Source organism: Tursiops truncatus, chromosome 4, assembly GCF_011762595.2.
Source record: "Tursiops truncatus isolate mTurTru1 chromosome 4, mTurTru1.mat.Y, whole genome shotgun sequence".
Classification (NCBI taxonomy): domain Eukaryota; kingdom Metazoa; phylum Chordata; class Mammalia; order Artiodactyla; family Delphinidae; genus Tursiops; species Tursiops truncatus.
This window is the reverse complement of record NC_047037.1, coordinates 135176598-135194183: the sequence shown is the minus strand read 5'-3', so window position 1 is coordinate 135194183 and position 17586 is coordinate 135176598. Positions and strand designations below refer to the sequence as shown.

Here is a 17586-nt window from a genome sequence, read left to right as displayed (position 1 = left end):
AGCCCGTGCGCCACAACTAAGCCCATGTGCCACAACTACCGAGCCTTCCCTCTAGAGCCCGTGAGCCACAACTACTGAGCCCGTGAGCCACAACTCCTGAGCCCGTGTGCCACAGCTACTGGAGCCCGCGTGCCTAGAGCTCGTGCTCTGCAACGAGAAGCCACTGCAATGAGAAGCCCCCGCACTGCCACAAAGAGTAGCCCCTGCTCGCCGCAACTAGAGAAAGCCTGCACACAGCAATGAAGACCCAAAGCAGCCAAAAATAAATAAATAAATAAATAGATTTATATTTAAAAAAAAAAAAGAAATGCAGGAGATGAGAAACCCTGAGTGGAGGAGACAGGAGAGGTAGCTGAGGCCTTCAGGAGGATAGAAAATCCCATCAGGCCCCAAGAGTCATAATTACAATTTCAATTTAGGGTAAAATGTTAAGCAACTTCTTTTTCTTTTTCTTTTTTCTTTTTCGGTACGTGGGCCTCTCACTGTTGTGGGCTCTCCTGTTGCGGAGCACAGGCTCCGGACGCGCAGGCTCAGCAGCCATGGCTCACGGGCCCAGCTGCTCCGCGGCATGTGGGATCTTCCCAGACCGGGGCACGAACCCGTGTCCCCTGCATCGGCAGGCGGACTCCCAACCACTGCGCCACCAGGGAAGCCCCCTAGATCCAATTTTAAAGTCCATTTCTGCCTTGGCTTAGAGGTAGGCTTATTGATTTAGATGCAGGACCACTTGGAAAGAGCTATCTGTATAGGATGAGAAGTAAGCAGACAAGCCTCCGCCCTGCGGGTTTCCTCATTTCCATCCAAGCCATCATCTCTGTGAACTCGTGGCTCTGCAAACTAGTGTTTCTCCAAGAGTGGTCCAGAAAGCACTAGCATCAAAGATAACTTATTACACAGGCAGATTCCCGAATGTCACCCCACTTACTGTTTCAGACTTTCTGGGGCGGAGGCTAAGCCTTCTGCAAGTTAGCAAGCTCTCTGGATGATTCTGTGCACACACCAGAGAGAGGACCCCTGTTAAGTAAAGTTGCTTTGCTGGATTCTAACTGAGATTTCTAACTGCCGGGTCCCCATAACCATCCTGAAAAAAGGTTGGAGGGGGTCTCTTCACTCAACTTCAGAGACAGCACAAAGTCCGATTGTAGATGATGGAATTCAGCTTATGGAATGATGACTACACAACTTAACAAAACATGTAAGCATGGTAAGGTACTACGTAGTGATTCTCACAACGTCCAGTTGCCCCTTAGTGTAGAATGGGTGGACTCTTCTTTGATGGTGTTACTTTTCCATGTTCATGGGTTTGTGTGTCCTACTAAACTGCAAATGATACCTGGCAGAAGGCATTGTCTTACCTCAATTTAATTCCAAAGGCCAGATTTTGTCTGGTCTCCCAGGTTGTTGTTCAAAGCTTCTAATTACAGTCTTCATCAACCATCTCGATGAATCCAGCTACTTCTACTTCTAATTTAACTGGGCATAACACAAATGCTGGAAAATAAGGCTTGTTCTGCTTTAAAACACCTCACCACCCCTTGAGAGGCAGGAGCCACCTGCTCTGTGCCGAGGCTCTGGGAGGAGCTGTTTCAGCAGGAAGCCCGCTGGGCGGGGTGTCCTCAGAAGCTGTCTCCCACCCGGCACCACGCGGCAGCAGCCCTTGCAGGGTTTTCCTGTTTAAACTTCTCAGCCCTGGGCTTGAGAACATAGTGCTCTAGAGCAAGACAGACCTAGGCTTCGGTTCCTGGCTCTGCAGACTTTGGAGAACTGAGGAACAGTCCCTACCTTTCACGGGGGTTAGGAAATCACCCATGTGACGCGTTCAGCACAATGCCTGGCTCCTGGGAAGCACTCCAGGGGTGACGGCCATTCATACCCGCTCCTAAGGGCTACGTCCCCACCACACCCTCCTGTAGCTCCGTGCGTTCCAAAGTCTGCTTTGTTAGAGCACGGGACCCAGCACACTGCTTGCCCCCAGAGAAGTGGCACTTTGGTCCTTGGGTTGGACACACGGCTTAACTTCTTCTGAGAGGAAATGAGTCACAGCGGTCGTCTTGCAAGTAGGAAGGCAAAAAAGAACTGTTGATTTTGCTTTTCCTCACACTTAAAAAAAAAAAAATCTCCATTTTCTCTTTTAAAACTAAGACAACACTGTCAATCAACTATACTCCAATATAAAACAAAAAGTTAAAAGAGAAAAAAGACATAAAAGACCCCCCCAAAAAAGTCAAGTGAAAAAAAACAACTATAGAAACCACAGCGGGAGCACAGAGAGGGTTAGTTGCTATAACCTTGAGGGGTAGTTACAGTCGATATTTCTATTGTATAGATGAGAAAACTGAGGAACAAAGTATATGTCCAGCCTAGCATGTGGGTAAAGCTGAATAACAAACCCAAATTGAATTCAGAGCCTATGCCCTCACCCACTGTGGTGTGTACACGGACAAAAGACTTAGCTATACATCACATTTATAAGACTTCTTTCCTAGTGTTCTATGATAAACAGAGATGTACTATTAAATCTCTTTTAAGATTTCTATTAATAAATAAGGATTAAATTTTATACGGTATTGACCGAGACCATTAAGCTGTTCTAGATACTGGAGAGGAAAAAAAGAAAAAACAAAATTTGTAAATCTAGGTACAGATACAAGAACGACCTTTCATGGCATAATAGCTACTGATGATATAAATAAGCTATTAGTTCTGTTGTCAATTTTGATACGTGATCATATGTACCCACCTTGATGTTAACTATTAATCAGCATATGGTTATCTCCTCACAACCTGAATTATAGGGAAATCATCATATAAGTTACACTGAATTCACAATTCTACACTTCAATATTTAACATTTTAGTGACCAAACTTGCAAATGATTTTAAAGATACCCCCCCAACACACACAAAAACAACATAGTTTCCATGTAATTATTTATTTTTTTTATTATTTTTTTTTGGCTGTGCCACACGGCATGAGGGACCTTAGCTCCCCAACCAGGGATCAAACCCGCGCTCCCTGCAATGGAAGCAAGGAGTCTTAACCGCTGGACCGCCAGGGAAGTCCCTCCATGTAATTTTTAACACATATTTGTATGAATACCCATATATGGTGGTGCTTTTTGATTCTTACTTTTAGCCCTTATTTAGGGAACCAAGTGGTTCTGTGCTCCCCATATCCTATCTTGGGGCTAGTGACACAAATTGCTTCTGCAGTGTTCACAAACTAATACGTAGTAGAATGTTAGGAGAAACTTAACCAGTAATGTTGGTCAAGTTCCCAAACACCCTTGTCTATAGAAAGGATGGATCTGAGAGCACACATTAGGTAGGACAGTTTGCATCATCTGGCCCGGAAAATGAGGTCATGGAACGACGCCCTGGTGGCTGAAAAGGGGACATGAGCTAGGCAGGTCTGGCAGGCAAGCCCCGCGCACTGGCGCAGAGTGAGGGTGCTCACTTCAGAGGATGGGCACCAAGAGGGAGTCTAAATAAGGAAGTTGGCATGAGACAAAGAGCCTCGAAAAGAGTGGGATGACACGCTGCCAGCCTGGAGGAGTCTGTGCCTAGGAAGGGATTATTTTCATCAACAGCAATGTCTGCAGAGAGGTAAAGAGATCCCAGAAATGACAGAGTACTAAGGAAGAGTCCAAAGAGTGAGTTTCCCTGACAATAGTTTCAGGCATTAGAGGCTCCATGACCACGCTGACTGCTTTATGTTAAATGGAAAGTGCTGGCCAGGCACACCGTGGTGCCATAACTAAGGTTACAGCTGTCAGACCTTTGAAAACTATGTATTTCTTACCCAGCAGAAGAGTGTGAACATGTGATTTTAACGGGCATGAGTTAAATACAAGGAGATATCTGCAAGCTCACACCTCTGAATAGTCGATGGTAACGGGCAATTAGTATTTTCAGAAAATAATATATTTTCATTTTAAAATGTGGTACCAAAATAAATGTTTAAAGGGACATATGTGAGAAAGGTTAAAATAATAGTCAACAAGATTTTTAGAGAGGTGTACTGACACAGACCCATACATCTGCAACAAAGAAAACAACTCTCCAATCTCTTCATCCTTTACTTTATATCACAAATGCTGTGCCACCACTAGATGATATATTAATTTTATTTCTTTACATAAATTGAGGAAGAAACATAAAATCAGATCCAAAAATATTACATGGCGTTCAGGGAGGTGTATTTTGGTGCCCACCAGAAAAATGATCTGAAATTTACTTTCAAAACTGAGACACACTTGTTTAAAAGCACTATCCTGGCTCCTTTTTTGTTTTGAATATATCCTGTTTTTTCTCGAAGTCTCAGTAAATGGATTAAACAAGTTCTGGCTTACAAGGTTAACATTCCAGATGTTCCAAAAAATCGTATTCAACACATTCTTCCAGTTGCTTCAAGACCCTTGAGCTATCTGCGACGGGCGACTCCACAAGTAGAGGCCCCCGGGTGTCAGTAGGCAGTTTACTTTGGGTTTTAAAGGCACAATTCAGAGTCTTGAAGAATGGCATCAATTGCCTAATGGTGGAAAGAGAATGCTGGCGCAGAAGAGGGAACTCGCTCTTCATGGCGATCTCATCGGAGCTGCTGATATCCTGCAAAAAACCCACAACGACGTGGCTTTGCTAAGGGTTAGAGATGCACGCGAGGCACGTGCAGGCGGTGAAAGCTAAGAGATGGGTCCTTTATGAAATTCACTGTCAGCGCTGATGGTAGCAGCATCAACTCAAATCCTAGGTCTTCAGCTGCCATCTTCCACCAGGATTTCACCCTGAGCCCACCCCGCTGGGGCCACTGTCACCTCTCCGGCAGGCTCTTCCTCTGAGTCACAGAGGAACTCTGTGGGCAAGACTACTTCTACAGGACTGTGTCGCCCAGGAGGCTTTACCCCTTAGCAACTGGGATGAGAAAGTGACATATACATGCTAAAACAAAGATGAAATTTATAACCATCTCCAAGTGTCTGAACATTCAGTTAGGAGGCATTCTGAAAACTGTTCAAAATCATTAAAATCAAATAGCACATGAAGTACTTCACTCACTGCCTAGCCTTTCTCCCCTCTGCCACAAATATAACTGTTAAAAAGGAAAACATTTACCCCATATTTTAATTTTAGAAGTTCGAGAATCCTGACAGTGTGGGGTTTGCATTCTTGGTGATTCTCCTCTAGATCCGACGGGAAGGCAGGGCCCTCTGTGTCTACTTCTGGAACAAATGCCCACCTGTAACTGGAGGAAAGAAATCGGAGGTCAGGCATGCTGGCTTGGAGCCCACCTAAAGAGTTAGAAACAGTTTTACTGAGATGTAAGTCACATTCACCGGTTTAACGTGTACAAATCAATAGCTTTTGGTATATTCACAGAACTGTACGTCCACCACCATAATCAATTTTAGGATATTTTCATAACCCCAAACAGAATCCCTGTTCCCATTAGCCCTCACCCCTCAATCCACTACACCCCTTTGATCTAGGCAACCACTCATCTATTTTCTGTCTGTACAGATTTTTTTATACTGGACATTTCATATAAATGGAATCACATAATACATGGTCGTTTGTGCCTGGCTTCTTTCACTTAATATTGTCAAGGTTCATCTGTGCTGTGGCATGTGTCGGTACTTCATTTCTTTGTATTGTAGAATATTTAATTGTACGGATACACCACATGTTATTTATCCACTTGTCAACTGATGGACATTTCTCTACCTTTTGCCTATTATGATTAATGCTGCTGTGCATACTCATGTCATTGGAACTCACTTAAAAAAAAAAAAAACTTTCTTTTTTAGAGCAGTTTTAGGTTCACCCAAAATTGAGCAGAGAGTACAGAGGTTTCCCACTTGCCCTGGGGCCTGCTCTGCCGTGCACAGCCTCCCTGACTACCAACACACCCACCAGAGGGGTACATTTGTTACAATCGATGCACTGACACTGACTCAACATCATCACCCGAAGTCCAGAGTTCACCTTAGGGTTCGCTCTTGGTGCCGTAACTTCTATAGGCTCGGACAAGTGTGCAATGACATGTATCATACGAAGTAGTTTCACTGCCCTAAAAATCCTCTGTGCTCTGCCTCGCCCTCCCCTCCCGCCTGGCACACACTCAGCTGTTTACTGTCTCCACAGTCTTGCTTTTTATAGATCATCATATAGTCGGAATCAGACAGTATGTAGCCATTTCAGATTGGCTTCCTTCACTTAGTGTTTCTAAGCACAAACATTTCTACATGATTTCACTCTGTAGGGGAAATAGGACAGAGAGAAGTGGCATCTGGGGCCAGGCATGAAATTAGACAAATGAGCAGCTGTGTTAAGCCCACAGGAAATGTGAGCCCACAAGGGCAGAGCCAATCGGAGACGGCAAGTTCCATTTATTTAATTAAAAACAAAGAGACAAAAAAATTATACAAACCCAGTGAGGATCACCAGTGGGTGACTCTGTTTTATAAGAACCCAATAGCAAAACCCACCTAAACACACACACACACACACACACACACACACACACACACACACACACAGAGAAAGAGAAACCCGTACATAAACACTACTGTGAGCCAAATTCCCCAAAACACAGATGTTGCAAGTAATGTGAAACTTGGTATTCTGAGCAGGCTCCTCGGCCACTAGCAACCCATGCTGCGGTGTCTTATATATTGTACAGGAAAGAACACGTGAAAGTGCTCAAGAGGAAAGAAAGTCATCTGCTTCAAAGAAGACACGTGGTCTTCTCTGACTTACATCTGAAATAGCGGCATCTTGTCAGGTGGAAAAGAAAGTGCTGTGTCCAAGAATTTGCAAGCTGATAAGTATAGGATAAGTTCACTCTGGGGTATCTCCCCCATCGAGGGCTCATTTCCATCAGAGACTGAAACTTTTATTCTGTTGATTTTGTTGCTGTTTCTGTAAATTTGCAAAGAAACTCTTGTTATAAATTCATTCACATCTGCCGTGGTCCTTTTGCCTATGCAATGTCCATAAGAAGGTTTTCCTTTTAAGAAATGGTCAGAATAGCTGGTCCCTTCACAACTACTTCAGGAAAACAGTATTTAGTGTTAGATAGCCCTGCGTCTTAAGGTGATGTCCATTAACCTTCATATATGTGTGCAGACTGCTGTACTACTCACCTCAATGATTCATCGTCCTCTTTCAGATCTTCTTCAAGCTGTATGAATGTCTGAATCTTTAAAAAAAATGTGAATTCAAGTTACTATTTGAGAGAGAGTAAACCTAGCTTAATGTTTAAAATTTATATGTCCATAAAAAATAGCAAATAAAGCAAAAGAAACAATCAAAAAAATGAAAAGACAACCTATGAAATGGAAAAAAATATCTGCAAACCAAATATCTGATAGGGTAATATCCAAAATATATAAAGAACTCATACAACTCAGTAACAAAAAAAAGCAAATAATCCAGGCAGCATTATTTGCAGTAGCCAAGACATGGAAACAACCTAAATGTCCATCAACAGCTAAATAGATAAAGAAATTGTTTTATATATACACAATGGAATATTATTCAGCCACGAAAAGGAGGAACCCTACCATTTCCAGCAACATGGAAGGACCTTGGGGGCATTATACTAAGTGAAATAAGAAGAGAAAGGCAAATACTGTATGATCTCCCTTATAAGTGGAATCTAAAAAAATAATACAAGGAACTTCCCTGGTGGTCCAGTGGTTAAGACTCCGTGCTTCCAATGCAGGGGCCATGGGTTCAATCCCTTGTCATGGACGTTAACTAAACTTACTGTGATAATCATTTCATGATATACTTCAGTCAAATCAAGTTGTACACCTTAAACTCACACACTGCTATAGGACACATATCTCAATAAAACTGGAGGAAAAAAAACAGTTTAAAAAATAGCAAATAGGGAGTTCCCTGGTGGTCCAGTGGTTAGGACTCAGCACTTTCACTGCCATGTCCTGGTCATGGAACTAAGATCCCGAAAGCCACATGGCATGGCCAAAAAAAAAGCAAATAATATCAAACTGTACAGATTAATTGGAATAACTGACGTTGAGAGAGCAACTAGGATTATAGGATAAAATATCTCTATTTAAGCAAGAGCTGACTATGCACTACCAACTTGATTGAAAATTTTGCAGATAAAATTAGATATATATGAAATATTATTCCTGAAAAAGCATTTCTAAAAGCTCCAATTTTGCTTTCAAGAGTAAAATATTTGCACTTACCAATTCAGAGACCATTATTGGCCACAGTGAAGTCAAATGTTGAGCAGATATTCTTAGCAGCAAAACTCTGAAAAAAAGAAACATCTGAGCAGCAGCTATGGATGTCTGTCCAACTCTGAGATTGTCTGTCAGCCGTTCTAAGGAAAGAAGATTTTAGAGATGTCACACAAATAGGCAGTTTGGAGTTTCTCACTAGACAAAGAGGAATAATAAAATTGCAGTTGCTTTGACATTTGACGAGAACCTCATACGGGAGACGGGTGTTGGGAGAATGGTTCTGTGCCCCGTGTTTGCCCCCAGCACTGTTCTTTGCGAGGCACAGCAGTTTGTGGCTTTTGCTAAAGAAGTGAATCAAGTTCCTCTTATTCCCCTGCTGCAGCTGAGTAGAAAGGCAACAACTTCTGGCTCAAGCCAGAAATCCAGTGTGTGATCAATAAACATGTAATTATTCTTCTAAGGATATGAAACATGAGACACAGACACTGAAGAGTCTTTGGTGAGTGAGGGAACTATGAGATCATATAGATTGGTTGGCAGATGACACTATATTTTGGGGGTGAGGAGTGGCAAGTGAAGTGCGTGAATAAAATAGAATTATTCAGTAAAGTTTAGATTTGAGGACCATGACAAAAACTTTTAATTCCTGCAGGAAAAAGAAAAAAAGGTAAACTCTCTAGTCCCTAACAGTCTTCCCCACTTCTCCACTGAAATAACTGTTTGCAGAATGTGATTTTTTCCCATAATTTGAGGTTTCTTAGGACGATGACAAATTGCCACAGGAAATAGCTGAACTATGGTCATGCCGCTTAAGATTCGCTGTAGTAAATTAGTAATAAACTTCTCTTTACTTGAGGTAGCTTAAATGAGTTTTGTTTTGTTTTTGCGATACGTGGATGTCTCACTGCTGTGGCCTCTCCTGTTGCGGAGCACAGGCTCTGGACGCGCAGGCTCAGCAGCCATGGCTCACGGGCTCAGCCACTCTGAGGCATGTGGGATCTTCCCGGACCGGGGCACAAACTCGTGTCCCCTGCATTGGCAGGCGGACTCTCAACCACTGCACCACCAGGGAAGCCCTTAAGTGGGTTTTTACTTCTTGCCTTTAAAAATACTCTGACCAAATGAAGGATCGTGCATAGATCAGACACTTGACAAACAGGTTGGCATTTTTAAAGAGTGGTTTGTGCTTTTGGTTCTGGACAAGATGGAGTAAGTATAATACATCCTATTTATCTAACTGCAAACAAATAAACAAACAAAAACCTTGAACAAAAATACATAAACCAACTATCAGAAAAGAGGTGAAGGAAACATGGCAGGACTGGGTAGGAACCTTGGGACTTAAGGAATGACCTGGAAGTGGGTTCCACGTGGTTTTTAAATTTTTTATTTTATTGCAGCTTAGGCAATTGAAAAGAATGTAACCTGGAATGCCAAAAGTCTCAACTTGAATGAGAAAAGATACCCAAAAGACACCAATGCAGAGATAATACAGAGGTTGGAATTATTGGAAAAGGATTTTAAAGCCGCTATCTAAAAATACTCTAATAACCAATTATGGACGCTTGAAACAAATAAGAAATAGAAAGCGTCAGCAAAAAAATACAAGATACAAAGAAAAGTCAAATAGAAATTTTAGAACTAAAAAATAGAATCACCAAGATAGAAAAACTTACTGTTGAGCTCAGTAGCAGAATGGAGATGACAGAGGAAGAGGGGAATTCAGGACACAATCAATAGAAATTATGTGAGCTGAACAAAGGAGAGAGAAAATATCAGAAAAAAAAAATGAACAGAGTCTCATAGACCAGTGGGACAACAAAAGAGCTAACATTTGTGCACTGGAATCACAGAAAAAGAGAAAAAAGAGTATAGGTTGGAAAAATATTTTAAAAATAATGACTGAAAACTTTCCAAATGTGGTGAAAGACATATATCTACAAATAAAACAAGCTGAGTGAACTCTAAAAGGGATAAAACCAAAGAAATCATGTTCAGTCACATAATCAAACTTCTGAAAACTAAAGACAAAGAAAAAAATCTTGATAGCAATCAGAGGGAAATTATACATTACCTAAAAGGGAGAATAATTCGAATAATAGCAGATTTCTCCTTAGAAACCATAGAGTCAGAAAGAAGTTGTCATTTTCAAGTGCTGAAAGAAAAGAACTTCAACCCAGAATTTTTCTATTTCCAATGAAAACATCCTTCCAGAATAAAGGTGAAAGAAAAAAAACAACAACAACCAAACCAAACCAAGATGAATGAAGGTGAAAAAAAAAAGGCTCAATGAAGGAGAACAGTGCCAACAGATTTGCACTAAAAGAATGGCTAAATGATGTTCTTCAGACAGAAAGGAAATGATAATGGTAGGAAACATGGAACAACAGGAATGACTAAAGAGCAATAGAAAGGGTAAATAAATGAGTATAAATAATATCCTTTCCTCTTGAGTATTTATGTTGGACAGTGAAAGCAAAAAGTGTATCTCTATCTCCTTTGGTTCTAGTATGTAAATATAGTATTTCAGACAACTATATCATATGGGAGAAGAGAAAAGCAAATGGTGGTAAAATATTGATATTAGTAGACCACAGTAAGTATGTATATTCTATGTTCACTGTAATCCCTAGAGCAACCACTGCAAAAAGCTATATAAAGAGATATACCCCCAAACCACTTTAAATAAATCAAAATGGAATGCCAAAAAAATGTTCAAGTAACCTCAGGAAAATAGGAAAAGGGAAACAAAATGAATGAAAAGGAACAAACAGAAAATAAATAAAATGGCATAATATATCCTGACATGACATGTCAATTAAAAGAGATTGGCTGAATGGATAAAAGGAATGACCCAGTTGTATGCTATCTTACACAAAACTCACTTCAAATATAACAATATGGCTTCCCTGGTGGCGCAGTGGTTACGAATCCACCTGCCAATGCAGGGGACACGGGTTCGAGCCCTGGTCCAGGAAGATCCCACATGCTGCGGAGCAACTAAGCCCGTGTGCCACAACTACTGAGCCTGCGCTCTAGAGCCCGCGAACCACAACTACTGAGCCCGCGTGCCACAACTACTGAAGTCCGCACACCTAGAGCCCGTGCTCTGCAACAAGAGAAGCCACCACAATGAGAAGCCCGCGCACCACAACAAAGAGTAGTCCCCGCTCGCCGCAACTAGAGAAAGCTCGCGCAGCAACAAAGACCCAACACAACCAAAAATAAATGAAATAAATAAATTTTAAAAAAAGATAAAACTACTTAAAAATATATAACAATATAAGTAGCTTAAAGGTAAAAGGATGGAAAAAGATACAATATGCAAACATTTTAAGAAAGCTGGAGTGGCGCTATTAATATAGGACAGAATAGACTTCAGAGCAAAGGAAAGTACCAGGGTCAAAGAGGGACATTACACAGTGGTAAGGTCAGTTCAACAAGAAGATATAACATTCCTAAATGTCTGTGCACCAAACAACAGAGGTGTAAAATACTTGAAGAAAGAACTGCCGGAACTCAAAGAAGAATAAGTACTGACAACTGTAGCTGAACTTCAACATCCCTATCCCATGACTGATAGAACTCCTAGGAAAACAGTCAGTAAGGATATAGAAGAACTGAGCAATACCTCAGCCAACAGGATCTAATAAACACTTGTAGGACACTCCACTCAACACCAGCAGAATACATCTCATTACGTGCTCGTGGAACATTCACCAAGACTGCTTTACGACCCATGATATAACCGAACTTCAACAAATTTAAATCCTAAAAAGAATGTTCTCTGACCATAATGGAATCAAACTGGAAACTAATAACAGAAAGATAACCAGAAACACTTGGAAATTAACAAACTTCTAAATTAGATATGGGGTGAAGAAGTATCAAAGGAAATAAAAAATATAAAGAAATGAATGAAAATTACAATATACCCGATTTTGTGGGATGGAGTTAAAGTATTGCTGAGAGGGAAATTTATAGCACTAAATGCTTACATTATAAAAGAAGAAAACACTCAAATCTATAATCCAAGCCTCTACCTCACGAGACCAGAAAAAGAACAAAATAAAACCAAAGCAAGGACAAAGAAGGGCATAATAAAAAGCAGAAATAAATGAAACTGGAAACAAAACAAACAAAAATAATGTAGAAAAATCAAATTAAAATGTGGTTATTCGAAAAGAACAAGAAAAGTGATAAACCTCTAGAAAGACTGACCAAAAAAGAGAGAAAGCAAATTACCAATATCAGGAATGAAAGAAGGGGTATCTCTAAAGACATCAAAAGGATAACGAGGGACTTCCCTGGTGGCTGAGTGGTTAAGACTCCACATTCCCAATGCAGGGGGCCCGGGTTTGATCCCTGGACAGGGAACTAGATACCACATACATGATGCAACTAAGAGCTCACAAGACACAACTAAGAAGCCCATGTGCCGCAACTAAGGAGTCGGCGAGCTGCAACTAAAAGGAGACCACCTGCCGCAACTAAGACCCAGTGCAACCAAATAAATAAATAAATATTAAAAAATAAAAATGTTAAAAAAAAAGGATAATGACATTTGAATTACTGTTTAAATGGGAATGCAAAATGGTACGTCCACTCTGGAAAACAGTTCGGCCGTTTCTTATAAAGTTAAACACACGTTTACCATAGAATCCAGTAAACAAACCCTTGTGCATTTATCCCAGCTTGCAGGATCTTAGTTCCCTGACCAGGGACTGAACCTGGGCCCTCTGCAGTGAAAGCACAGAGTCCTAACCACTGGATCGCCAGAGGCTTGCTTTCTTTTTTTTTTTTTTTAATTTATTTATTTCATTTATCTTATTTTTGGCTGCACTGGGTCTTTGTTGCGGTGCGCGGGCTTCTCATTGTGGTGGCTTCTCTTGTTGTGGAGCACAGGCTCTAGGCACGCGGGCTCAGTAGTTGTGGCTCACGGGCTCTAGAGCGCAGGCTCAGTAGTTGTGGCACACGGGCTTAGTTGCTCCATGGCATGTGGGATCTTCCTGGACCAGGGCTCGAACCCGTGTCCCCTGCATTGGCGGGCGGATTCTTAACCACTGCGCTACCAGGGAAGCCCCTAGGCTTTATTCCTAATAACCAAAGACTAGAACAACCCAGATGTCCGTCAGGTAAATGGATAAATGAACTGAGGTACACCCATAAAATGGAGTGTTAGTACTCATTAAAAAAGATCAAACTCTCTATACACCCATGAACATACCCCACTCGCCTTTGGATGGATCTCAAAAGCACTGTACTAAACGAAAAAAGCTAATCTCAAAAGGTGACATTTACATAATACGTATGATGTATGATTCCATTTATATAACATTAAAGTGATGGAGAACAGATCAGCGGTTTCCAGGGGTTAGCGCTGGGTGGAGGGTGTGACTATACAAAGCAGTGAGTGACGTGAGGGTGTCGCTTTGTAGCGAGGGAAGAGTTCTAAATCCTGGCTGTGGTGTTGGCTGCAAGAATTTGTATGTGGGAACTAGACGCACAGACACACACACAAAGAATGCATTGTAGAAACTGGTGAAATCTGAAAAAATCTCAAGTTGAGTTATGGTAATATTCCCACATCGATTTCCTGGTTTTGATGAGGGACTATGCTTATGTGAGATGTTATCATGGGGGAAGCTGGACGAACAGTACACAGGAACACCAGGTACTATTTGTGTAACTTGTTGTGAGTCTTAATCTACTTCGAGATAAAAAGTATTAAAAAAAAAAGTGGTTTGTACACACGGGGCATATTTCATATTGACGCTCCAAATAAAAGCTAAATTCGTGAGATGATTCTTCAGCCAAGATGATCTATTTTAGAATCTCTAATATTCCTTTCTTAGCTGAGTGATAAACCTTACAAGCTGAAGGAGTCCTGGGTGAGCAGAGCCAGAGAAAGCCCTGAGCCAGAATGTCTGCACCACTGTCAAGGTCGCAGAACCTCGTTTAGGCTGGCCACATAACCTTGCTGAGCCCATTCCCCATCTGTGAAACTCACCTGCCTCAAAGGGTACCTGCTAAAGAACACAGCCTACTGTTGGGAGCCAGAGGGCTCAGACTTCAGTCCAGGGTGTGCCAGTTAGTGGCAATGCAACTGTACGCAGGTGTTAATCTCTCTGAGCACCAGTATCCTGATGTGAAAATGGAGCTAATAAAGGACAATGAAGAAAACTTAAAAGATGGGAAGGACTTCAATGGACCTGGAATGAGCCACACTCATCAGCTTAGAGGGAACAGTGTTCCCTCTAGACCTTTCTGATCCCCTCATCAGGGGCCTTTGTAGCCTGTCCTCCTTTCATCCTAGACAAGCAGCATTTTATCGTCCCTCCTGTTTAAAAAATAATTGCTTTGAGCCGATTTACTTCTTTTGAGATCAATGCAAAATTTATGTCACTACGAGCCAAGATGTGAGAAGCTGCTCAGTTCTGCACCGAGTGCCTCGATCGACCTCTTCCAGTGCTACCTGATGGTGATCAGTTGGGGGTGAGGACCCCAGAGGAGAGATGCCAGACCTTCCCCATTCCTGCCTCTTTTGATTTGGTCTCAACTATTCACCAGGGTGTGCAACTCAGGAGCTTCTGGATGCCTCTGCTCCCTTGACTGGGGCGTCATTGCTCCATGGGGCCAGTCAATGTCCCGAGACTGTCAGAGAACGTTCTGAATCCCATCACCCCAGGACCTTAGGGAAGCTGGGGACGATGACAATACAGAGGCAAGGGCTTTGCAAACTGTCAGTTAGTAAAAAACGGAAAGGGGTAAACATGTTTACTTCTTCCTCTTATTTTTTTAAAACAAGGACTCAAACAGGTATTTTTATTTTATTTTATTTTTTATTTTTTGGCTGCATTGTGTGGAATGAGGGATCTTAGCTCCCCAGCCAAGGATAGAACCCGTGCCACCTGCAGTGTAAGTGCGAAGCCCTAACCACTGGACCGCCAGGGAAATCCACTCTACTTTTTCAAACATGTGGTATTTTTTTTTTTTTTTTGGCGGTACACGGGCCTCTCACTGTTGTGGCCTCTCCTGTTGTGGAGCACAAGCTCCGGACGCGCAGGCTCGGCGGCCATGGCTCACGGGCCCAGCCGCTCTGCGGCATGTGGGATCCTCCTGGACCGGGGCACGAACCCGTGTCCCCTGCATCGGCAGGCGGACTCTCAACCACTGCGCCGCCAGGGAAGCCCCATGTAGTATTTTTTAAAAAAAAAAAAACAGCACTTGAGCTATCCAAAGTGGAGGGTATTTATTTGGAGAAATTCCTCTTTCCCCAAGGGCCCCCAGACTATCTCCTATTTAAAGTCAGCATTATGCTGACTTTCATATATGTTGTATGTATATAATATTATGTTGCCTCTACTTCTCTCTCCCTCTCTGAGCCATGATTTCTCAGAATTGGATGTTTACACCCTGCCATAGTCAGATTCTCCATACCACTGATTGAAAAAGGCCATTGTCTGTTCTCTTGTTCCACACATCTAATACTGTCTCTTTAGCTCTCTGGGCCTCACCCCAGGTTTTAGGAGAGTGTGTGATGGGACATGGGGGAGAGAAGGCGCAGGTGTTTCTTCCAAAGTGAGAAGGCATGGGGCTTCCCCGGTGGCACAGTGGTTGAGAATCTGCCTGCCGATGCAGGGGACGCGGGTTCGTGCCCTGGTCCCGGAAGGTCCCACATGCCGCGGAGCGGCTGGGCCCGTGAGCCATGGCCGCTGAGCCTGTGCTCCGCAACGGGAGAGGCCGCAACAGGGAGAGGCCCGCGAACCGCAAAAAAAAAAAAAAAAAAAAGTGAGAAGGCATGGCAAGGCTTGTACAATGCACTGCCTACCGTACTCGCCTGCTGAGGAAGTGAACTTCACGCTGCGCTTCTGGACCACTGTCTGATGGCCAGGGGCATAAAGCACCACCACAGATGCCGCCTGTGAACTAGAGGAAATGTGGTTCCCGTTGTTCTTTCTCCCCTTTAAATCCTGTAAGTATGCAACGAAGTTCAGCTTTGCCTCTGCACTGAGCAAAGTCTCTGGAGGGCTGCCACCACCTTTAACGGCATTCCTGGCCACCCTCTGATCCAAGCAGCCTCCTGCTAGTGATTCAAGTAAGGATTTGTCAATATCTGAATATTCACTTTCATACATTTGAAGTATTCAAGACGTTAGGTCATGAACATCTCCTTACCTGCTTTACAGGCTGAAATTATGTCAGTAGAAGTATAATGGTATTTTCACTGTTGCAAATATAAAATACTGTCATAATTAATACCCGTGAAAGCTGTTAATGTTTTGTCCTAAAATAATTAAGACCTTTCAAGTGGTTAATCAAGTAGGGACGCGGGCTGAGAATTAATAAAAATATTTAGGAAAAACACATGCCTTGTGAGCCGACAGATATTTATAAGAGCATTTTTTAAGAGGGTACAGTAAGAGATTTATATCATAATTCTATGTGGAAACAACCTGAATGTTCAACTGGTGAACTGGAACAAACCACAGAATGGAATACTATAGATAAATAGCAATAAAAAGAAATAAGCTACTGATAAATACAACAGAATGAATGACTCTCAAATACAAGAGGCCAGTCTCAAAGGCTACATACTGTCCAATCACATTCACGTTTATAGGACATTCCAGAAAAGATGAAACTATATGAACAGAAAGAAGATTCAGTGGTTGATAGGGTCAGGGGGTAAGGGCAGGAGATGCCTTCTGAGGGGCACGAGTGAACTTTCTGGGGTGATGGAAATGTTCTGAATCTTGACTGCCGTGGTGGTTACGTGACTACATGTGTTTATCAAAATTCATAGAACTGTATAGCCAGAACTGTATGTAAATTATACTTTAATAAGTCTGAGCACCCCAAAAGGATTTACACCGTAATTCTAATATTTGTAAAATTGTTTGTTATACTAGCCTTCATGATATTTAATACAATTCTTGAAAGCTTGTTTATTTTATTATATTCCATTTAGGCTACGTGTCTTAAGGAAAACACATTCCTGTTTGAGAGTTCTTTTGTATCTTGGAGGAGGATGAATTAAAACAGAATGCTCACTTCGCCAACTCAACATTTTATGAGGAGGGGGAAAAACCTTTAAAACCATGTATAATACCCACAATCATTCACTTTTGAAGCAGACAAAGAATACCGCGAGTATGAAGAAGAGAAAAGACTGCTACAGAAAAATCAGGTACTTCTCCAAAATCTTGCTCTGTCACTGGCCTCACTTAGTATCTGCACTGCAGGAGGGATCCAGCAGGAGACAGTGCTGAAGAAGCACAGCCAGACTTTAAAAAACAACCTAATAAAAACTAATAGCATTATAGGACTTCCTGGTGGCGCAGTGGTTAAGAATCCACCTGCCAATGCAG

At 42.1% G+C, this 17586-nt stretch overlaps 1 protein-coding gene across 6 annotated transcripts in view; it reads right to left on the bottom strand.

Annotated features, from left to right (window-relative positions):
- Positions 1–4108: 4108 nt before the first annotated feature.
- DOP1B (DOP1 leucine zipper like protein B) overlaps positions 4109–17586 on the bottom strand; it is a 107015-nt gene continuing 93537 nt past the window's right edge. For 5 of the 6 annotated variants that reach the window (XM_033856043.2, XM_033856044.2, XM_073804485.1 and 2 more), the window contains 5 exons: positions 8219–8355; positions 7142–7197; positions 6756–6917; positions 5112–5241; positions 4109–4607 (listed from right to left, as the gene is read on the bottom strand). In XM_033856043.2, coding sequence (XP_033711934.1) covers positions 4356–4607; positions 5112–5241; positions 6756–6917; positions 7142–7197; positions 8219–8355 — 737 coding nt within the window. In that variant the 3' untranslated portion in view covers positions 4109–4355. Of the gene's footprint in view, positions 4608–5111; positions 5242–6755; positions 6918–7141; positions 7198–8218; positions 8356–17586 lie in introns of those variants that run through there. The other variant, XR_004526447.2, reaches the window with a different exon arrangement.